Source organism: Gymnoscopelus microlampas, assembly GCF_963454915.1.
Source record: "Gymnoscopelus microlampas genome assembly, chromosome: 9".
Lineage (NCBI taxonomy): Eukaryota > Metazoa > Chordata > Actinopteri > Myctophiformes > Myctophidae > Gymnoscopelus > Gymnoscopelus microlampas.
In genome coordinates this window covers 22,717,474-22,740,148 of record NC_139946.1, presented here as the reverse complement: position 1 = coordinate 22,740,148, position 22,675 = coordinate 22,717,474, and the positions used below count along the sequence as shown (strand labels likewise).

Here is a 22,675-nt window from a genome sequence, read left to right as displayed (position 1 = left end):
ATGAGGAGACCTTTGTCAGATAATCTAAGGGATCTGGTTGGTACATATGGTGTGAGCATGTCAGAAACATAGGAAGGAGCTAAGCCCTTGATTGTTTTTAATAAGCACTTTAAAATCAATTCTTTGTTTCACTGGAAGCCAGTGAAGAGAAGATAAAATAGGAGTAATATGTTCAAATGTTTTGGTTCTAGTTAAACCTCTAACAACAGCAACAACAGAAGCTGGAGTTTATATAACACCTGCTTTGTCAGTCCAGTAAAGAGATCATTACAATAATCTACTCTATTATAAATAAAAGCATGAACCAGTTTTTCTGAATCTGATTGAGACAGGAAGCATCTGACTTTAGAGATGTTCCTTTGCTTAGCCTTAGATGATATAAAAGGCAGTCTTGGAGATGTAAGTGATGTGCTTCTGGAAGTTAAGCTCATCATCTAAAATCACGCCAATGCTTTTAAAATGCTCAGAAATGGGTTTACATTTTCTCACAGGGTTCTACTGACAAGGGGAAATAACAAGGAATGAATCTGGTATCTTCAATCCTTGGGACCTACTAATAAAATGAAACTTAAAAAAATTGTTAGTTATCCAGTCTTTGATGTCTGAGATGCAATGGATGAGGTCATTCACTGGAGACAGAAATGTATGGAAATGTTTTCATTTCATTTCATTCATTTTATAGTCCTTTGTTTCCATTAACAAGAGACCACATTGTGACTTTTGTAAACAATGCCAATGATCAGACATTAAAATATCGAAAACAGATTTATTAAAATGTGTTCTCTGCACACTATTGGAGCGGCTCGGTTCCTAAACGTTCCCTTTTAAGTGAGCTGTGTTTAATGGGTCGCCCTGGAGAGTACACAGCTGTGACAGCTTACAGTGAGAGCAAGCTACATGACAACCACAGCAGAGCACAGAAAACAAACACAGGATGTTTCTGACACACGCAAAGGAGAAATAATGCTTAATTTATACTTTGTTGTGCGCTGGTGTTGTGTCCCGAAAATAGACACTTTGTGAGCTTTTAGATGAGCCATTTGTGGTGTGCGATACCGGCGTGCAACTAAGTATAAATCATGCTTCAGTGATAGGTGACCCAAAAGTAGACATAATCATCACCTGAGAGTGTCTGGCTCCAACTTGTTTGGCAATGTGCAATAATGCCACAGACAGCAATTGTATACAAGTAATGATTCACTGTAAATAGATACAAACATTAGTAAAAATATGAGCAGTACCGGTTCGTAGTAAGTCATAATTCTTCCATTTAGAAAAATGCCGGGCAAGTTTGTCCCGCCTAGATAAGCAAAAAAAGCAATATCTGTGAATTGGTGCATATTTTTGGGCAATTCTGTCATGATTTAGATTTCACAGATCGATGACACAAGCGCACACTTGGAGGTCGTCTTCATGGTGACAATTAAACACGATGCGCATGGCCTTGTCACACCCACTCCCTGGGGTTCCGTAGCGCGTCCAACATCTCAGCCTCCGGGGTACCTTTGGCAGGCTCATGCATGTACTCCCACCTGGGGATAAACAGTGCTTGGTTACCAAGTAGCGCACACAAGCACACGCACACGCGCACACACACACGCACGCACGCACGCACACACACACACACACACACACACACACACACACACACACACACACACACACACACACACACACACACACACACACACACACACACACACACACACACACACACACACACACACACACACACACACACACACACACACACACACACACACACACACACACACACACAATTACTTATGTACAACCACAAGCATACTGTTTGCTTACCTGGCGGTAAGGGGGAGGGACATGAGGATGCTCTCAATTCTGGAGCCAGGGGTGGCCAGGCCAAACTTCACACCTCTATCATACACCAAGTTGAACTCCACGTACCTAAAACACACATACACATTTACTCAGGGGAATCTTTTATGGGTTTGAGGGATGTGTAATGATAGGATTCAGGGTTACTCATGTTAGGTACCCCCCTCCCCCTCTCTCCCATACAACACAATTGTTATCCTGATTAATTGTTGTCAGGTGAAAGTAAAGAAAAGACCAAGTTAGAATTTGACTGCAGAAGCATCATTGTCAAGTGGTGTATCATTGTCACTGGGTTGGACAGGTTACAAGTGGTTAAGTGCTCCTGTCGCACCCTGGAGGCCTGGGCTCAGTGTGTCACTCACCTGCCACGTCGAACCTGCTGCCAGTCTTTCTCCTCGGCAGTGAAAGGTTCATTAAGGTGTTTGTCTACGATGGGTAGGTAGCATGGCACCACAGTGCGGGCACAGCTCCTGACGAAACTAAAGGCCTCCTCCTGATCAGGCGAATCCAGGTCATCAAAGAAGATGCCTCCTATACCCCGTGTCTCTCCTCGATGGCGAATGAAGAAGTACCTGTCACACCTGGAGAAGAACGGAAAAGAAACATGTTACACAGTCATCCATGTTAATTTAACTCTGGTGTACACCTGTAGGGTCCATCAATTTGTCTCCAATTTGACCACCAGAGAGTGCTAGAAGGCACCGGGTAGATGTCAACACTGAACTTCAAGCAAACCCAGAGGATTATCATTTGCTGAAGACAAAAGAAGTCCTGCAACTTCACTCCATTACATAGACTGCTGACTTCATTGCCTCCCAAAAGGAACAGACTTGCAAGTTATCATTGTGTCACAATGCAAGGTGTGTGGATACCTTGTAGATTTGTTTGTTTTGTCAAGAAATCAACACTGTTGCGCATGGAGTATAAATTAAGCTTAACATTGAAATGTCACAATTTGATTGGAATTTGAAGATCCATCTTAATAATGATCTTGTATACAAAAAGAAGCCTCAGCATTGCCCATACACAGTGCTTCGCCTGGCCACCGGCACCGTGACTCCACGACAGCTGTCTCAAAGATGTCTCAAAGACACCTGACTTCTTATTTTGAGGGCAACATTATTCAGCGCCACTGTTACTTCATCCTAGGGGAAACACTGACAGACATGTACCAACTTCCTGGTTCTATCAGATAAGGTTCACCTGTCCCTCTGAACCACCTCTAAAATGTGTCAGTCCTACACTTTACTGAGTCATATCTAACTCTACACTAAAACACAACATGAGCCTGAAGCATTTCAGTATGGAATAGAATACCTTGTATTTGATAAGTATGCCTGCATTCCTGGGAATGATAGTACAATGTGAGACTTTGCAGCACTGCTGTGCTGTGTGGAACAATGTGTGTCCAAAACCTACATTATGGTATCATATTTGTCCCACTGACATACTATGTGACAGTATTATGTTCAGGATATTACGCATCAGTGTTTGACTGAACGTACAGGAAAATGTCTACAGGAGTCAACTTGAAGTTAGCATTACCAGATTACAAATTAATTAAATTAACCAGACACAAATCCATCTGAGGACAATTAACTTTCTTTTGTCCGAGTACAACATAGCTTTTATGATGCATCAGTGGGTTTCAATGAACTTGAATGGTTGATTCAAGTCGACAAAATGCCATTACAAGGCCATGCAAGATAACATCCCACCCTCCCTTTCATTGGTGAACTACAAGGTCTTTCACCTCATGACCTCTGACTAAACAGTTATTCTGCAGTTGCAGATTATAGGGAGCGACTTGCCCTTATCATATTCAAACAGTATGGATACGCCCACTGCGATGAAACACAGACACACGTACACACTTAACCATTAAAGCATCTGTCATTTTAGATTTAGATATACAAGCTCATTATTATCCCAGCGCGGCACCGAGTGCCGCACTATGAGCTTGAAGATCTGCTATTTTTGAGAAATCATGACATTTTTTGTAAATCTTTGAATATATATATTTTATATATATAAATATATATATATATTTTTTTTTTATAGCAAAAATGTAAAATATTTACTTAAAAAAGTAAATATAGTGAAAAAGAATAATCAAAATGTTTTCTAAACAGTTTTTTTTTTAAATGTTATGTTGCTACATCAGTGGTGCTCAAACATTTTCATATCAAGGACCATCAAAAATTATATGTATTTGGCCGCGGACTCCCCTCATGTCAAAATATTTAGTTCCAGGGACCCCCCCAGAAGTAAATATTAGAGTAAAAAATGTTTGCTTGAAAAGATATATATATATATTCAAAGATTTGCGCAAATTCTCACGATTTTTGCAAAAATAGCAGATCTACAAGCTCGTAGCACGGCCGTGCTATGAGCTTGTATATCTGCTATTTTTGAAAAGCCAAAGAAATCTAAAATGACACAGATGCGTTCCCGGTCTTAAGGGGTTAAACCACACAGTCACTAAATAAAACATAATGCAAAACATGCTCACAAATGCATTCATATTATCCAAAGCGTTTAACAATGTGCATTACATTCACCCATTCACACATCGAGGGTAGAGGCAACCATGCAAGGCACCAACCTGCTCAGCGGGAGCAGTTAGGGCGGGGTATCTTGCTCAAGGACACTTCGACACGAAACCAGGAGGAGCCAGGGATCAAACCTTTCTGTGCCACTGCTGTCCTTGCACATACATGAGATGAGCCATTTGGTGGACGCTTTCATCCAAAGCTCTTTATAGTACCATAACAATGCATACTTAATAACATGGGGGCCCCCAATGGCAATGGAATCCCTTTGGTAATGTGAGTGCCACTGCCATGTTCTAGTCATTGTGCTACATGGGACCAATAAGTAATGCATGGTGCGCACACGGACACTCTTACATGCACACACGCACAAAAACACAGACATGCATAGCATGCAGCCATGCGCACACACACATCTGGAGAGTCGGCCCGTACCATTTCTTGAAGTCAGGGTAGTACCGTGGATGGTGCTTGTCGCAGGCTCCCTTCAGCGTGTTGTGGAAGTGAAAGGCATCTTCATCATTAATGAAGACTGGAGTGAGATCTGTACCTCCACCAAACCACCACAGTTTAGAGCCTGACGCACGCACGCACGCACGCACGCACGCACGCACGGACACACACACACACACACACACACACACACACACACACACACACACACACACACACACACACACACACACACACACACACACACACACACACACACACACACACACACACACACACACACGCAGAGGTCAAGGGTTATCATTCATTCATGTAATCAATAGTGTCACTTACACCAAAACACAACCACTACTGACGTCACTTGACAATCACACACTCACCATCTTCCTCATCAATCTCAAAGTATCTGTAGTTGAAGTGCACTGTGGGAATGTGTGGGTTCTTGGGGTGGATTACAGAGCTCACCCCCATGGCAATGAATGGCAGCTTACCTGGGGGAGAGTGCAGGAAAACACATCAAAATGGTAAATGCTCTGCATTTCTAGAGTGACTGTAGTTAGGGGTTTAGTAGTCTCGCGTAGCCAGACCCCACAGAAAATGAAAAACAGCGACCTCTGCTTTTCTGATATTCTGTGGAGTCTGGCAGGAGTATAATGTTAGACTAGAGCGCAGGGAAACACCGGTTTCATGTCTGCCTATAGCGCATCACTTCCGGTTGGTGCGACCATGTTTTCATTCCCACTAACAATATTTCTACACGGAACACTAACACCACTTCTCCCAGAGAACATGGATGGTTTTGGTTATAAGCCCACTTGTTTCTATGATGAAAGAGTAATTTAAAATGTGAATATCTTTCCGTGGTTTTGTCCGCTCCGAGGACGCTATTGTTAAATTAGTTTCGGCTAGTTTCGAGGGGGGGAGGGTGGATCATGGTGGATGGACACGTGAATCCCGCCCACTACATTTGATTGGGTAAAGCGCGGCCCACTTCCTGATCTGAAGGCACGCCCACTTGTATCCAATGCGCACTGGTTAGGACGAACCGCTCCGACAGATTCCACCGCAGGTCGGAATCTGTTCTTGAGAGATTAGGGGTTTAGTAGCCTTGTTTTTTTTTGGGGGGGGGGGGGGGCTTTTCTGCCTTTATTGGTAGCACACAGTAGAGATAGATAGTAAACTGGGAGAGAGACGGGGAGTGACACGCAGCAAAGGTCGTCGGGCTCTCCTCTGGCCTAGAACCCGCAACTCGCTGTCAGGCTGCATTAGAGCCTTGCCCTATATGTGATATGCGCCTTAACCACTACGGCACAGTAGTCTTGTTTACCAGCCTTTTTGTTTCATAATTACATGAAACAAAAAAGGGGTTCAGTGTCTTGCTCGAGGACACAAAGCCACAAGAAGCCAGGATCAAACCAGGAACCTTACAGTTCCCAGAAGACCGCTACCTCCTGAGCCATTGCCCACCCAGAAGCACCACCTGGGTCGCAGCTACTGGGTAGGAAACATGGCAAACCGCCAATAGCTCATGCAAGACTCAGATACATTTAAGATATTTAGCTATTGCTCTTATTCAAAGTGACAATAGCTCACTTTGAATATATACGCCTGAACTCCTACATTTATTTCTCACATTACAACAATCATAAGGATTGCAAAGGTCTAAGCTGGACATTTTACTGATATGCGATATGATATGAGACTAGTAGATACCATCTGTGATTTCAGTTATAACAATATCATGATATAGCTTAAATGTTGCCTTATAATGAATATTGATTTGTGTAGACTTACCATCTTTCCCTTTGAGAACTTTCCCTCTGCTCCTCATCTGCCTGGCAGCCTCCTCAGTCAAGTGTCCAAACACCACCGACACGTTGACCCCCGCCTTCTCAAACACCTTACTATCCTGCATCACACAGCTGATTCCTCCACCGCCTGATACACACAAAACATGCACACACAACATGAGACAGGGACACAACAATGACAGTAACATCAGTCTGTAGAAATGAGCAGCACAGTGGCAAGTGTGATCTTCAGGAGGTGTGGATAGACTCTTTGTGTGACTGGAGTACTCTTTCTTTGGATATTTAGGCCTAACATACAACATCCTAAATCTCTGTCCGTCTGTACTAGTTAACGTAGAGAGAGAGAACCGGCTGACCAACCGACTTCAAACTCGGCGTGTGTGTCGCTGAGGAGCGAGGACACAAGGGACTGCCGTGCCCGGCATCGAGTCTGTCGGATAGGCAGTTGTCCAGAGATCCGGTTGTCAGGAGCCACCAATCCGACCGCTATGCCAACCGACTTCAACTCACTGTGCATATTGCAGAGGACCTGCGGGGGTGATGATGATGCGTAAGAGTCGGTCGGATCAGCGTCCCAAATAAATCCCCATATATGGAGTAGACTCCATATTTGGACATGCCTGACACGTAACTCCATATAAGGGCTGAAAAGTGACACAGACAGATGGGTACTCTGGGTACAACAGGAATTGCATAATTCCCCTCCCCAATAGGCATAGTTCAATAAAGTGAAATTATAGTTACAGATATTACATCTTTTTTTACATCAAGTAAACGCAGCTGAAGGTAAAAACTTTATTTGTGTGTGTTTCATTTAGGTGTTTCTGTGTTGTGCCAGCATGAAATTAACTGTAGGTACAGGTGTCCCAGTAGCACCTAAATGAGCTGACATTTCGTTCAGCTCTTAGCAAAGCAACTCTTAGATTCTATTTTTAATATCTGGAATCTGGAGTTGCAATACCAACCCTTGACAGCCCATACATCCAAACAGAAAAGTCCTATCTGATTGTATTAAACGGCGTTAAACTCACCAACATTGAAAGCTTGAATTATCTTCTTTCTATCTGCAAAGTTTTTGAATCATAAAAATCCACCATAGACATGTTATGAGCTACTTACTTTCTGTTGGTATTGCAACTCTAGATTCCAGATATTAAAAATAGAATAGTTACTTGCGGTTACATCAGCTCGGATTACCCGTCAAAATGTCAACGTTGATCGTTCTAATGTCAGAAACAGAAACAACAGACTTAGCATCCTAACCAGCATCAACCAGTTTGTTGAATCGCTCTGAAACATCGTGTACTCCAGTTTGGTGATGCCTACCCGCGCAAAGCCAAGGGTGCGTGCCGTGCATGTGCCAAATGCCCCCTCCCCTTATATTTTATCCAGTACTGTACTCGCCTTCCTCCCTCTCCCATCGGTCCACCTTGAACGTCCCGCCGTCCACCTTCTCCAGGGCTCTGCAGAAGTCGGCCTGCGTCTCCATGATGAGCATCTCCATCCTGGTGCTCATCTCCGCTCTCCTCTCCTGCAGCACGCTGACGTTGGTCACGGGGGGAGACAGCAACTCTTTGCACCTCTCCAAAATATCCCCCTCCTCCTCCAGAGTCACCTGAGGGATCACCGACGCCATCTCCGCCCGCTGGATGATGTGGCTCCTCGCACCGGCCACGAAGCCCACCACCGCGGCTGCAGCTCCGGCGGCGAGCAGGAGCCGGGCTCCCCGGTGGGCTCCTCGCCCCGGGGCAGAGGACCCTGTGGTCCCATGGGACATGAACCTGACTCCGGTGGTCCTGGAGGAGAACCATCGCGTGCTCCCCGGAACAGAACCAGAACCCACCGACGGGCTGCTATGAGGGCAGGAGGAGAGGGTCGTGTTAGCATTGACCCCTTTTAACGGCGAAATAAAGCATTTTCTCGCAGTTGTCTGAACTAGCGTCCTGTTTACGGAGTACAGTCCGACAGTAGCCATGAGTAGAAGGACCTGCGCTCTGTGTGCGTCACGGGAATAACACGCAGTTATGATACATTCACTAAAGTCATCTCAACACTGACATACTGTAAGCTGACGTACGCGCTGCTATCAGTGTCGCCAGGTTCTGTGAGAGAAAGAAGGATCCAGGTCTAGGAAAACAAGCCCAAAATAAGCCACGTGACATGAGCACTCTAACCCTATACATTGGCTATTTGAAAATATCCGATCTACAAGCTCACAACGCGCAAACACCAATATTTTCAAACAACTACACAGAAAAATAAGCCCAAAGTCGCTTATAATAAGTGGCCATGGCAACCCTGCGTACGTGCTGCTTTTGTGCAATCAGATGCGTGCTAGGTCGGGGGGCGTGGTCCTTTCTGAGAACTGTCTGAGGAGACATAACTTGGGAAATGGAGTTCTTCAGCGCTCACTGTGCAGCGAACGTAGCGGTTAAAGCAAGCCCCCAGAGCCGCTGAGAAATCTTGAAGCTGCCACCCCAGTGGCCAAAGCTGGAACTGCAGGCGGGGAGAAATACATGCGCGAGCAAAACATACTGATATATATTTATATATAGAGATATAAATATGTAAACATATTATACATAAATACATATGCATTTACATATACATAGGCATCTCCAGTGAATTTCATAAATATCTCGCGTTCAATCCTTGACACACGGGCTGCCGTAGAACGCAAAAATGACACTAGTGCGCATGCTCATAACTTTACGCCAACCCAAAACCGTCTCAATAATTCTACTTCCGGCAGGCTTCCGGGTGCTTCAAAACGCCAGTGAGCACATTCATTGAAATGATAGCTGGGGGCGGGGCAATCCTCCCTCTAGTTATATTATACATACCTCTATGGGTTACAGAGGCCCATAAGTAAACATCAACACCCAGAAGACAATGCGTGACTCTGCCGTCACATCTACAGAGCGTGACCTATGAGAGAGCATAGATATTATCTATGTGAGACATAGATGTGAGAGAGTGGCCGACAGCGTGCGTGTGCGCGCGCGCGTGTGTTTGTGTGTCAGTGGTGTAAAGTAACTAAGTACATTTACTCAAGTACTGTACTTAAGTACAGTTTTGCGGTAGTTTTACTTTACTGGAGTATTTCCAAGTTTTAGTACTTTTACTTCTACTCCACTACATCTCAGAGGCAAATATTGTACTTCACTCCACTAAAATGATTTAAAAACTTTAGTTAGGGGAGAGTGGGGTAATGTGAGACAATTTTTACATTTTCTCCCCTCTAGGTGAGCTAAAATGATATATCAGTAAAATGTACACATTTCCCATACATTTGGGATGTTTCCTAACAATGGAAATTATCAGAATGTATTCAAGACAAAAGGCAGTGAAAATATGATTGTTTTAAAAAAAGTTTTTTGGTGTCTCACTTTACCCCAGGTCTGGGGTAAACCGAGACAAACCAGAAAAATCAATGGGGTAAACTGATCCACTTACTTTTTTCAGTTTAAAACTACCATAAAAACACATGTTCTAACAGTTAGAATACCGACAGCTAGCTTGACAACCACACATTCCAGAACTAATGTCAGACTAGTAACAGAATCATGGCAATTGGTCATTAAGCACATTTTGCTCTACACAATTGGAAGGTGTCTCACTTTACCCCAACCGAGACAAACCAGTTTTAACCAATCAAACCAATATTAGATTATCAAACCAATTGGATTATCAAACCAATATTAGATTAAACTATGTTTAAGTACTAAACTTAACTTTGAGACAGTTTCCCACTGTACCCCAAGCCATTTGTCTCACTTTACCCCACAGCCACATTTTGGTGAAAAGGACCACTTTTAGCAATTCTGGCTGATCTTGAATTAGCATTAATCACATGGATGTATAGGTTTGTAGTTCATCAACATGCATGACATAAGTTTTTCTACCTGAATCAATTTTCTTTGACACAACAGCTGATTATGTTGACAGCCCAAAAAATTACTTTTACATGCAAAAAACATATTTTAGTGAAAAAAACATGCTTACTACAGCACAATGAGGTCCTCTCCTCCATGGTAAGTGGGAAATGGGAGGGGCTTCAAAATCTAATGGTCATATGACCGCACAGGTGTTGTGGTCAGGTGATAAGGGGGGTGTCTCACTTTACCCGGTGTCTCACATTACCTCACTCTCCCCTACTAGTTACTTTGTTGATTTTGGTTATTGTTACAAAACATACATTAACCACTTCAGCCTTATATACATTCGGACATTTGAAAATAGCCTATCTACAAGCTTACAATGGGTGGCGATGCCACGCAATGCAATGTGGCTTGTAGATCTGCTATTTTCAAAAGATTTTTATACATTTGAAAACTTGTGAAATGGGACATTCGGCATAATGAGTACTTTCTACTTTTGGTACTTTAAGTACATTTTGATACTTTTACTCAAGTACATTTTGAATTCCGTACTTTTATTACTTGTAAAATAGTATTTCTACAGTGCAGTATTGATACTTTTACTTAAGTAAACAAATGTGAGTACTTTTTCCACCACTGGTGTCCTATTTGCGCATGTGCACGACGATAAGGCGTGTTGTAGGTCGCCATGACAACGTGTATTAAAGCCTTTAGAGCAGCAGACAGAGAAAGAAGTGGATTATGTGCAACAGGTTGATGGTCTGCAGACAGATAGGTGTAGGATATAAAATGTAGGACATAATAATAAGGTGCAACTCGTCTCCAGACAACCTTCTAGAAGACTTTTCATTTCTTTGAAGCAAGAAGAAGAAGACAGATCATTTCAGTGGTAGGTTGTTGTTGTGGTCACATTAATTCTGACCCTAAACCACTTCTTTGCTACAGCTGTACCATGATGATGATGTATATTGTTCGTTTCTTTAGCATAAGTTTCAAAGACGAACAGTCCATTTTGACGCAGCTGTTTTTTATTCTCACAGGTTAGATGTAGTTCGTTGATACGCCAGTCAATTCATTCAAGTTGCCTACACTATAACTCTCTTCTGTCTATCCTATAGCTCACAGTTGATCTTTAAACTTATATGGTGTAGCCTACATACTTTGAGAGCCCTAACAGGAGAAAAATAATAAATACATGTTTGAAACAAAACAAAAAAACGCCACATGCGTTTGTGGGATATGATTACATAGCCTGTTACTTTACCCTGAACTATTATCTTTTGACCAGGAGAGGGCGACCAATTCATAGCTAAAGCTAACACACTCAAAACTTAAACCAAACCTGAATTTCACTCCTTGCATCCAAATAAATATACACACATTATTTACACATTATTTTGTGGCTCTGTTATATTATAAGAAGGGGAAATATGAAAATACTAAAAGCAGTTTTTTAAGTTAATGCTACCTGACATTTCTCTGTAGCAATTTGGTTGAAGTCAAGTGTCAAGATCAGTGCAGTGGTTCTCACAGTGTGGAGTCCAGTCCAGGGACCCTTAGGGTTCCTTGAGGGGGTCCAAATGGACCCTTACATGTCTGAGAGTGTACACATGGAAACAAATGGACCACTTGGTTCCATTTGTACACTCACCTCAGACTGTGTTTTTATATAGTTAATATTGACCGTATACAAAATACAATACAATTCAATACAAATACCACATATATTTGAGTTCATATTAAATATGACATTCTTCTCCCAGTGGTCCAAGATGAGTCAGGTTGTGAGTACAGAGAACCAGGAGGAGTACGAGGATGACTTTGAGAAGGACCTGGATTGGTTGATTAGTGAGGAGGAGGGCCAGACTGAGGACCAGGTGAGCACAATAACCCAATCTTATTTATTGGTATGTCACTCAGTAGAACTAGTTTGCCAAATAGCACTTTGATGTAGCCAGTTCGCAGGTACATCTACTGTCTACCTGCAGTGAAGACGAGAAGCCAATGGGTCCCAGGGTCCATGACCCTGACCCTGTGAAAGTGTGATAGAGAGTGTTGAGTAACCCAACGCTGGCATGTTCCACGGTCCCACCGTCTGCATGGGAAACCTGCTCAAGTGACACCGCTGTGCATACTTTCTCTGTGCCAGTGAAAGATATCATTATAGGATGCATTATTGATAGACTTGAATATGCACACTTAATGCTTAATTCATGCTTAGCTGCGCTGAAAATAGCCGATCTACAAGCTCACAGCGAGTAGAGTGGCTACTTTCGCCATGCGACATCGACGCACAAATAAGTAGAAATCAGGCTTCAGTCATCACGTCTGTTGGCTGTTAAGTATCAACAGTGGAGGACAATGTACTCAAAGTATAGATACTCCTGGTCAAATATCACTCAGCAAGTGAAAGTTGCTCTGTACTCGAGTTGCCTACTTGCTTTTAAAAATCATAAAGTATTCAAAAGTACACGCTTTTAAAAAATGGTAAAAGAGGCATTTCACCCATTTTCAACCTCATCTTCATACTATTGGTCCTCAATAATGCTCATTATAAGATGGCACAATTTCCATCTACTCACTAGTTTAGAAACCTACCTACCAATGACATCATTGATGGGGATTCCAAGCTACAGTCTGGAAAGTTAGCATGCTGAAATAGAAGCCATTGTTCTTGCATAATAACATTTAAGTTTGAAATCTTGTTCGAAATGAACAAATCTGCCTACCAATGATGTCAGTGGTAGGCAGGTTTCTGAACTGCCCAAAGCCCCCCTCTTAGACAGAGTGAATAGACAGAAACGTTGCCATCATCTAATGAGCATTAGTGAGGACCAATTACAGTATATGATAGGTTGAAAATGAGTGAAGTGGTCCAATAGTATTCAATAGTACAAATTACAAAGTACATTTTCTTTTAAATGTAGTGGAGTCAAAAGTACAATAGTTGTTTTTGAAATATAGTGGAGTGAAAGTCATCCAAAAATACAAAATCTAAGTAAACAAAAAACAAAAGTAATTAAAGCACGAATGCTCATGATAAAATGGTAAAAAAAAAGTTCTACTCAGTCTGTGTCTCATAGGAGGGCTGTGGACACTTCAGAAACCTGCCTATACCAGTGACTTCATCATTAGGCAGGTTTTAAAAAAATAAAGATTTCATTTATCTATTTAGATTTTTGTTAACGCGAGAACCATGGCTCCTTTGTATGCTAACTTTCCAGGAAAAAGCCCAGTTTCTATAAGCTTAGATTCCCCATCGATGATGTTGTGTTTCTGAACTGTCCACAGCCTTCCTCTGAGACACAGTAGGCACAAATGGTACCATATTATAATGAGCATTAGTGAGAAAAAATGGGTGAGGTCGTCCTTCAAGTACAGTACTCAAGTAAATGTTCTTTGTTACTGTCCACCACTAAGGGTATCGATAGCTGTTCCCTATACTTTGTTGATAGCTGTTCCCTATACTTTGTCACCACAGGGTCCTGACTATGAGGAAATTGAGAGCGAAATAGACAAGGAGCTGCTGGAAGAAGACAAGGATGAGCGAGGGAGGAAGGAGAAGAAGAAGAAAAGCCAGAAGGCAGGGAAAGGAAAGAAGGCAACAAAGGAGATGGAAGTAATGGAGGAAGAAGAGAGGTGGCCCTCACCTATGGAGCCTCTGGAATGCGACTTGGAAGGAGAGTCTCAGCCCACAGCTTCGCCCCCTCCTCTGGCGTCGGATGACCAAGAAGTGGACGAGGAGAAGAAGTACATCCTGGAGAAGATCCAACAGGCCAACCGGGAGCTGCAGGACCAGGAGGCTCCGGACACGACACGCCGCATTAGGCTGCACTTCAAAGACAACCTGGTGGACCTGGTGGTTCCTCCTCTGGAGTACGAGCGAGGTGGAACACCTGCCGGTGCAAAGGCGGAAGGACGGGAGCGCAGCGGCGCAGAGAGGGCCAACGGTACGGAAGCAGAGAAGGAGGTGTCAGGGAGGTTGTCTGAGCTGAAGATCTCCCCACGGCAGGGAGGCACGGCAGGAGGAGGGCCCATCAGGGCGACGGCGGAGGCTGAGGGAAGCAGCCAAGCGGGGCACGGAGGGAAGGAGGGAAGAGTCTTGGTAGAAAAGGACGGCAAGTTTGAACTGGTCAGTCTGAAGGAGATGGAGAGCCAAGGCCTGCTGCCTCCGTTAGCAAACCATCCCAGTGAGACCTCCTTCTCCTCACCTCGCCCTCAGGAGCCCGTGTCGAGCCCCAATAAGACCCCCGCCTTCTCCTCCGCCTCCCCTCAGGTGGCCAGCGCTTCCTTCTCTCAGCAGGGCGTTGCAGCACCCAGACCTCCGGCCAAGCCACGGAACCGACCCAACTCAGCCAGTCACAGTCAGAGGGACAGCCAGAGGAGAAGCACTAACCGCAGAGTGCAGTCAGCCACGGGAGCTCCCTGCCAGGCCACCTACACCCTGTCCCCACAACAGAAGGAACTGCTGCAAAGATCACAGGAGAGAAAAGAGAGGCTGGCCAAAGAGGTAGGAACCGATGGTGTCAGTGATCTAGAAATGAATGAAATAATGGATTCCAGTAAGTGATCAGGGTGGCAGCAACCAGTATACCAATGCCCATGTCCATGGGCTTTTGTTTTGTCAGCAGTCATGCGTTAATATAATTTGTTAAGCTGTCAAGTCACCATGAACCAAAGCTACTTTCCTTTCAAGAAACCCTCTTGGATAATAAAATGTTTTTGATTTAGATTTTTGATTTACTATAAATATCTCAAATTAATTCATGGATAAAGTTCATATATATTTGCTTGTGGGATGCCTTTTGCATTAACAAAGTAAGTGTTTGATGTTTAGGTGGTTTTGCCATCCAGTACATCCCTGGTTGGACTCTTTTCACAGCAGCTATTTTTACAGGTAAATGCAGTTGAAGGTAATAACGCTAATTGTGGGTGGTTCTGTGTGCCAACATGAAGTTACCTGTACAGAAGCATGGACAGCTTTTATTATTATTACAGACTTCACCTAAATAAAACACACCCACAATGAAAGGTGATATTGATAACATTTGTTTATTACGTTGTAGACACATAATAAAATCATTAAACTAAGTAAAAGAAAATTGCAAATTGCATGAGTGCTGCCTACACGTGATTCAGGGAAATAAGGAACCTTATGAAACAGAGGTGCCGCGATGTGGAGTGGTTTGCAACATAGTGGCTTAATGTTACTATAGCACCGTTAATGTTATTACCTTCAGCTGTGTTTACCTGTCAAAATGGTTGAAAAGGGTCTATTGTTGTAGGCCTACTTTTCATGCCATGGTAATATGTATGCTTCTCTACTCTCCCTTTCTCCTCTGTCAGGCGGAGCAAAAGAAACGCGAGGAAGAGGAGCAGAAGCGTCAGGAAAATGAGGCGGCATTCCGGGCCTGGATGATAAGGAAAAGAGAGCAGTTTCAGGAGGAGAGGCGGATCCACCGAGCACAGGAAATGGAGAGAATGAACAGTAGCAAGGTATATGACCACAGAACGGCGAGACTAACAACTTAAAACCATTGCTGAAAATAAAACGGTGGTTCAGTCCAGTCCCAATAACCTCAAATACTGCTTAGAGGTAGACTGAAAATAGTTGTGTTTTCTGTACACCATAATATAGCTTAGTAATATGCGTTTTCTGTAGTGAGATTTGTTTTGATGACATATAGTATAGTATGACCTTTTTAACAACTATTTCATGGCTGTTTTTTATGACAAAATCAATTGCAGTTGGGGATCGTGCACAAGTACACAGCAAATTCTAAGGCATAGAATAACTTTTAGTGAAATTACTCGACCCCATAGTATGAGTGCAAGCTGAGGGTAACAGAGGCAGAAATCTGTTGTTTTTTAAGTGTTACTTTCCCCATAACAGAGAGATGCCAGTGACCCAGAAGTGGCATTCAGGTCCTGGCTGCACAGGAAACAGGAGCAGCAGCAGAGGGACAGACAGCTGGAGGAGATGAGGAAGCTGGAGCAGGAGGGTGGCATCTACTTACACAACCCGGTGGAGTCTGATAGGGCATTCAGAACGTGAGTCAGTAGCCCAGGGTTATTCAACTAGATTAGGCAGGGGGCTACATGTGTAAAATGACTTGAAATCGGGGCACCAACAACAACAAAAACAGTGGCAACAGAACAAAAAGTTCATGGTTAACCATTTCAACCGGTAACGTTAAGACATAACCGTTAAAGGAGAATGTTGGACCAAGGGTTTTCTTACCTTTTCTATGATGTTATGATATCTTAGGATGAATGGTACAGTAGAAAAATGTCATAACTCCATCCCGGGTCCACCACAGCTTAAAACGTTTTTTTTTTTGGTGAGATCTGACGTTCATAGTGACAGAACACTGTCAAAAAATGTATAAATAAATAAAAATAACAGACGAGATTGAAATCTCAAGATTTCAATGTTGTCTAGCGAGACTATTTTTTTTTTTTGCATAGTAGCTTGTGGATGCCTGGCGTAAGATAGCGACGGCTTTAAGACAGCAAAAATGGCAGATCTACAAGCTCACAATTAAAAATATCCTGGTTGCAATCATCACTGATTATGTCACTGGAGGAAACTGAGTAGACTTCTGAACTGTCCACAGCAAAACAGTGCAAGTAGACAGAAATGGTACCCTCTTATAATGATCATTAGTGAGGAGGACCAAGTGTATGAAGACGCGGTTGAAAATGGGTGAAACGCTAAAAAAAAAAAACATTTTAGATATACAAGCTCACAGCTTGTATATCGCATCGCGACATGTTGTGAGCTTGTAGATTTGCTATTCTACAAGCTAACAACACGCAAATCAGTTCTTGACACTTGCTGCACTGTAAATTATGTTTCAGATGACAGGCTGTGGTCGACCCACTCATTGTAACTCGTTCCTTCTCATTATCTTCCATCACCTTTTGAAGGTCACTCCATCATCCATGATCACACCAAATAGTTGGGTCATCTGTGGCACTTCATTTCATTTCATTTCATTTCATTTCATTTCATTTCATTTTATTTTGTTTCGCATATGGTAGTGTATTACAGTTCATACAAATCATAATTTCAATAATTCATTAATTCACATACACCCATGAGCGAAAAGGAGCAGGAAGAAGAATAAATTCTTATTAATACCTGCCCCCACTTCCGTGACCGTGGAGAGCGAAGGTCCGTTTCTCAATGGATTTGTCATCTAGGAGGGTTATTAAACAAATTTAGCCGGGGTGTATTTTTAAAAGGGGCGGGGACATTTTTTGAGAGACCAAAATCTCTCAAAAAACAATAAGGTCAGTGTGCTCGCTAAGTATATACTGTTAGGCACATACGTGAAATGTGTCCTCTGCACTTTAACAACTAACAGCCTCGAATCACTCTAAGATTGCCACATTGTTGACTTGACCTGGAATCGTACCCAGGACATCCAGGACCTCTGGTTCACCAGGCAGGCCCACTAACCAGTCTGCTATGGCACTCTGATTAACATCATGTCAGAAAATGAAAGGAAACAAAAGTCTGACTATACTGAGTCAGAGTCAAGCTTTATAAAATGTAAGTTGTGTAAAAAGAAGTCTGACTATACTAAGTTGTTATTTGTTTGTTTAAGTCAGGCTATGCTCTACTCGAGTCATAAGTTTACAAAATGTACTAAAGTACAGTGAACGTCTGTGCGGTTTGTCTCCATCACTGAAAATCACGTACATGTAAACAGATATAAAACTGCTGTCCTGTGCAGTTGGGGTGAAAAAACACAACCATTTCACTCCTAATAATACATATTTGATTTGACATCCTGACTTGCTGCTGTGGCTGAGCCTTGAACCTGTTACCTGCGGCTCACTAGTCAGTGACTCTATCCATTCACTTACAGCTGTTTCCTTGGAGTCTGTGGTTCTAAAACCTTTTGTTGTCAACCCCCCAAATTGACATGTATTTGGGCAGTGGACCCCAATGTGAAAAGTAACACATTTGTTTTAAGTTATTCAATGTTAGGGACCAAAAAAAGTCACTACAAAGTACTACCAATCAACTCTAAATTGTCTGAAACATACTCCTAACAGGTTTTTGGGGGGACGATTTTGGCCTCCACAGTTAGTGATTGTTTCGGATTTAACTTTCGTTTCGGTAGTGACAAACTTTCGTTTCGGTAGTGACACAATGGTGAAAAAATAAATGTATTTGTCTTGTTTGTTGTTCAAGTCAAAGCACCAGGAAGGCTGTACTTGTCAGCCATCTGTTAGCTCAATGGGTTGAGACGCAGTATTCATGATCCAGAGGCCATGAGTTCAAATCCCATTGATGTCTTTCCTATGATTCTTTCCTTTGCAGACTGGCTTCCAGAAGATCAACTGAAAACTACCAGGAAGGCTGTACTTGTCAGCCATCTGTTAGCTCAATGGGTTGAGACGCAGTATTCATGATCCAGAGGCCATGAGTTCAAATCCCATTGATGTCTTTCCTATGATTCTTTCCTTTGCAGACTGGCTTCCAGAAGATCAACTGAAAACTACCAGGAAGGCTGTACTTGTCAGCCATCTGTTAGCTCAATGGGTTGAGACGCAGTATTCATGATCCAGAGGCCATGAGTTCAAATCCCATTGATGTCTTTCCTATGATTCTTTTCTTTGCAGACTGGCTTCCAGAAGATCAACTGAAACCTACCAGGAAGGCTGTAATTGTCAGCCATCTGTTAGCTCAATGGGTTGAGACGCAGTATACATGATCCAGAGGCCATGAGTTCAAATCCCACTGGTGTCTTTACTGTGATGCTTCCCTTTGCAGACTAACTTCTAGAAAACAAGTTAAAACCACCAGGAAACCTGTAACTCTCAGCCAACAGTATAGCTCGACTGGTAGAGCGTCTGTCCAATAACATGACTTGACTTGACTTGAGGGGTTCGATTCCCACTCGAGTCAAGTGTCCCCGGTAACTTGGGGCAACGGATAAATTGACTGATATCCTTAGTGATGCTTCCCTTTGCAACCTAACTTCTAAAAAAACAAGTTAAAACCACCAGGAAACCTGTAGCTCTCAGCCAACAGCTTAGCTCAACTGGTAGAGCGTCTGTCCAATAACATGACTTGACTTGACTTGAGGGGTTCGATTCCCACTCGAGTCAAGTGTCCCCGGTAACTTGGGGCAACGGATAAATTGACCGATATCCCTAGTGATGCTTCCCTTTGCAACCTAACTTCTAAAAAAACAAGTTAAAACCACCAGGAAACCTGTAACTCTCAGCCAACAGCATAGCTCAACTGGTAGAGCGTCTGTCCAATAACATGACTTGACTTGACTTGAGTGGGTTCGATTCCCACTCGAGTCAAGTATCCCTGGTAACTTGGGGCAACGGATAAATTGACTGATATCCTTAGTGATGCTTCCCTTTGCAACCTAACTTCTAAAAAAACAAGTTAAAACCACCAGGAAACCTGTAACTTTCAGCCAACAGCATAGCTCAACTGGTAGAGCGTCTGTCCAATAACATGACTTGACTTGACTTGAGTGGGTTCGATTCCCACTCGAGTCAAGTGTCCCCGGTAACTTGGGGCAACGGATAAATTGACTGATATCCTTAGTGATGCTTCCCTTTGCAACCTATCTTCTAAAACAACAAGTTAAAACCACCAGGAAACCTGTAACTTTCAGCCAACAGCATAGCTCAACTGGTAGAGCGTCTGTCCAATAACATGACTTGACTTGAATGGGTTCGATTCCCACTCGAGTCAAGTGCCCCGGTAACTTGGGGCAACGGATAAATTGACTGATATCCTTAGTGATGCTTCCCTTTGCAACCTAACTTCTAAAACAACAAGTTAAAAGCACCAGGAAACCTGTAACTCTCAGCCAACAGCATAGCTCAACTGGTAGAGCGTCTGTCCAATAACATGACTTGACTTGACTTGAGTGGGTTCGATTCCCACTCGAGTCAAGTGTCCCCGACCAGCTCAACTGGTAGAGCATAGCTCTACCAGTTGAGCTATGCTGTTGGCTGAGAGTTACAGGTTTCCTGGTGCTTTTAACTTGTTGTTTTAGAAGTTAGGTTGCAAAGGGAAGCATCACTAAGGATATCAGTCAATTTATCCGTTGCCCCAAGTTACCGGGGACACTTGACTCGAGTGGGAATCGAACCCATTCAAGTCAAGTCATGTTATTGGACAGACGCTCTACCAGTTGAGCTATGCTGTTGGCTGAAAGTTACAGGTTTCCTGGTGGTTTTAACTTGTTTTAGAAGATAGGTTGCAAAGGGAAGCATCACTAAGGATATCAGTCAATTTATCCGTTGCCCCAAGTTACCGGGGACACTTGACTCGAGTGGGAATCGAACCCACTCAAGTCAAGTCATGTTATTGGACAGACGCTCTACCAGTTGAGCTATGCTGTTGGCTGAGAGTTACAGGTTTCCTGGTGCTTTTAACTTGTTGTTTTAGAAGTTAGGTGCAAAGGGAAGCATCACTAACGATATCAGTCAATTTATCCGTTGCCCCAAGTTACCGGGGACACTTGACTCGAGTGGGAATCTAACCCACTCAAGTCAAGTCAAGACATGTTATTGGACAGACGCTCTACCAGTTGAGCTAAGCTGTTGGCTGAGAGCTACAGGTTTCCTGGTGGTTTTAACTTGTTTTTCTAGAAGTTAGTCTGCAAAGGAAAGAATCATAGGAAAGACATCAATGGGATTTGAACTCATGACCTCTGGATCATGAATACTGCGTCTCAACCCATTGAGCTAACAGATGGCTGACAATTACAGCCTTCCTGGTGCTTTGACTTGAACAACAAACAAGACAAATACATTTATTTTTTCACCATTGTGTCACTACCGAAACGAAAGTTTGTCACTACCGAAACGAAAGTTAAATCCGAAAAAATCACTAACTGTGGAGGCCAAAATCGTCCCCCCAAAAACCTGTTAGGAGTATGTTTCAGACAATTTAGAGTTGATTGGTAATTTTCGTTTCAGTAAAATGTATTTAAAAAAATGTGATGGGATGAACTGGACACCATATTCTCAGTAGCCTACACTATTTAATGGGAAACTGCAACTCAGTAACTGTTGTTTACACACAAACATTGACTGTATTGACCTCAGAGATGACTTCTGTGTACTTATACTGTATATTATTCAACTCATCATGAGCAGAGCTTTCATTAGAGCCTAGGCTCTGTGACGATTTTGAAAGAAAAACCTTTTGGAGCTCATAATTGGCAGCCATCTTGCATTTGAAGGTCAACAATAGGTCAAATCATTATATAAACACCAAATATGTATTCCTTGACCAAAATAAGCTCTGAAACCATGTATTGTGCATCTTTGTAGGTCAACCCATTAAAAAGTTCATTTTCACGGTCGCCATTTTGGATTTTGGTCTCTCAAAAAATGTCCCCGCCCCTTTTAAAAATACACCCCGGCTAAATGTGTTTAATAACCCTCCTAGATTACAAATCCATTGAGAAACGGACCTTCGCTCTCCACGGTCACGGAAGTGCCACAGATGACCCAACTAAAACCCTTTACAAGCCATTCATTTATTTTGTCTGCACCACACACTGTACCTCTCCCTCCCAGGTGGTTGAAGAGGAAGCGGGCAGAGAAGCGTGCCGAGCAGCAGGCAGCTCGAGAGCGTTCCCGCAGGCTGGTGGTGGAGGAGCGGCGAGCACGACGCACGCAAGACCTGCTGTGTACCGTCAACGACATGAAGCCTTTCAGATTCTCTGAACACCTGGCCTACCGCTTCTGAACTCACCGCTCACAGCACGCCTATTAGGCGTCCGTTGTAGGACAACGAGACCAGTATAGCTCACATCTCCACACTGAAGTTGTGAGCTATTGTCACCTCACACAGAAGTCATATTAATATTACTGACAATTCTTTTTGCTGCTACAGATGTCATATAATACAACAGGTATATAAGCTACTTATTTTTAACCTGGAATGTTGTTTGATCAGTGTGAATGTAGCTGGGTTAATGAAATAATCCAAGATCAATGAGGTTACTGTGGGATACATTGTTTTGTTTTATGGAGTGTTTTTGTTGTTTTTTTACAAGCTTTAATTATTTCTGTAGGGGCGGATGCACTTTACACTGTTTAAATTACAGTCTGGACATGAGAATAA

At 43.0% G+C, this 22,675-nt stretch overlaps 2 protein-coding genes across 2 annotated transcripts; one reads left to right on the top strand and one right to left on the bottom strand.

Annotated features, from left to right (window-relative positions):
• Nucleotides 1-752: 752 nt before the first annotated feature.
• cpox (coproporphyrinogen oxidase) lies at nucleotides 753-8,786 on the bottom strand. Its single transcript, XM_084067529.1, has 7 exons — nucleotides 8,075-8,786; nucleotides 6,654-6,797; nucleotides 5,240-5,350; nucleotides 4,842-4,983; nucleotides 2,217-2,435; nucleotides 1,819-1,923; nucleotides 753-1,532 (listed from the first exon to the last, which is right to left on the bottom strand). Exons 1-7 carry the CDS (start codon nucleotides 8,643-8,645, stop codon nucleotides 1,448-1,450), a joined length of 1,377 nt encoding a protein of 458 aa, XP_083923655.1. The 5' UTR covers nucleotides 8,646-8,786; the 3' UTR covers nucleotides 753-1,447.
• A 2,382-nt stretch (nucleotides 8,787-11,168) lies between these two features.
• Nucleotides 11,169-22,631, top strand: ccdc181 (coiled-coil domain containing 181). The gene is made up of 6 exons (XM_084066322.1): nucleotides 11,169-11,440; nucleotides 12,315-12,428; nucleotides 14,033-15,061; nucleotides 15,898-16,047; nucleotides 16,445-16,602; nucleotides 22,126-22,631. Exons 2-6 carry the CDS (start codon nucleotides 12,324-12,326, stop codon nucleotides 22,295-22,297), a joined length of 1,614 nt encoding a protein of 537 aa, XP_083922448.1. The 5' UTR covers nucleotides 11,169-11,440; nucleotides 12,315-12,323; the 3' UTR covers nucleotides 22,298-22,631.
• The last annotated feature ends 44 nt before the right edge of the window (nucleotides 22,632-22,675 follow it).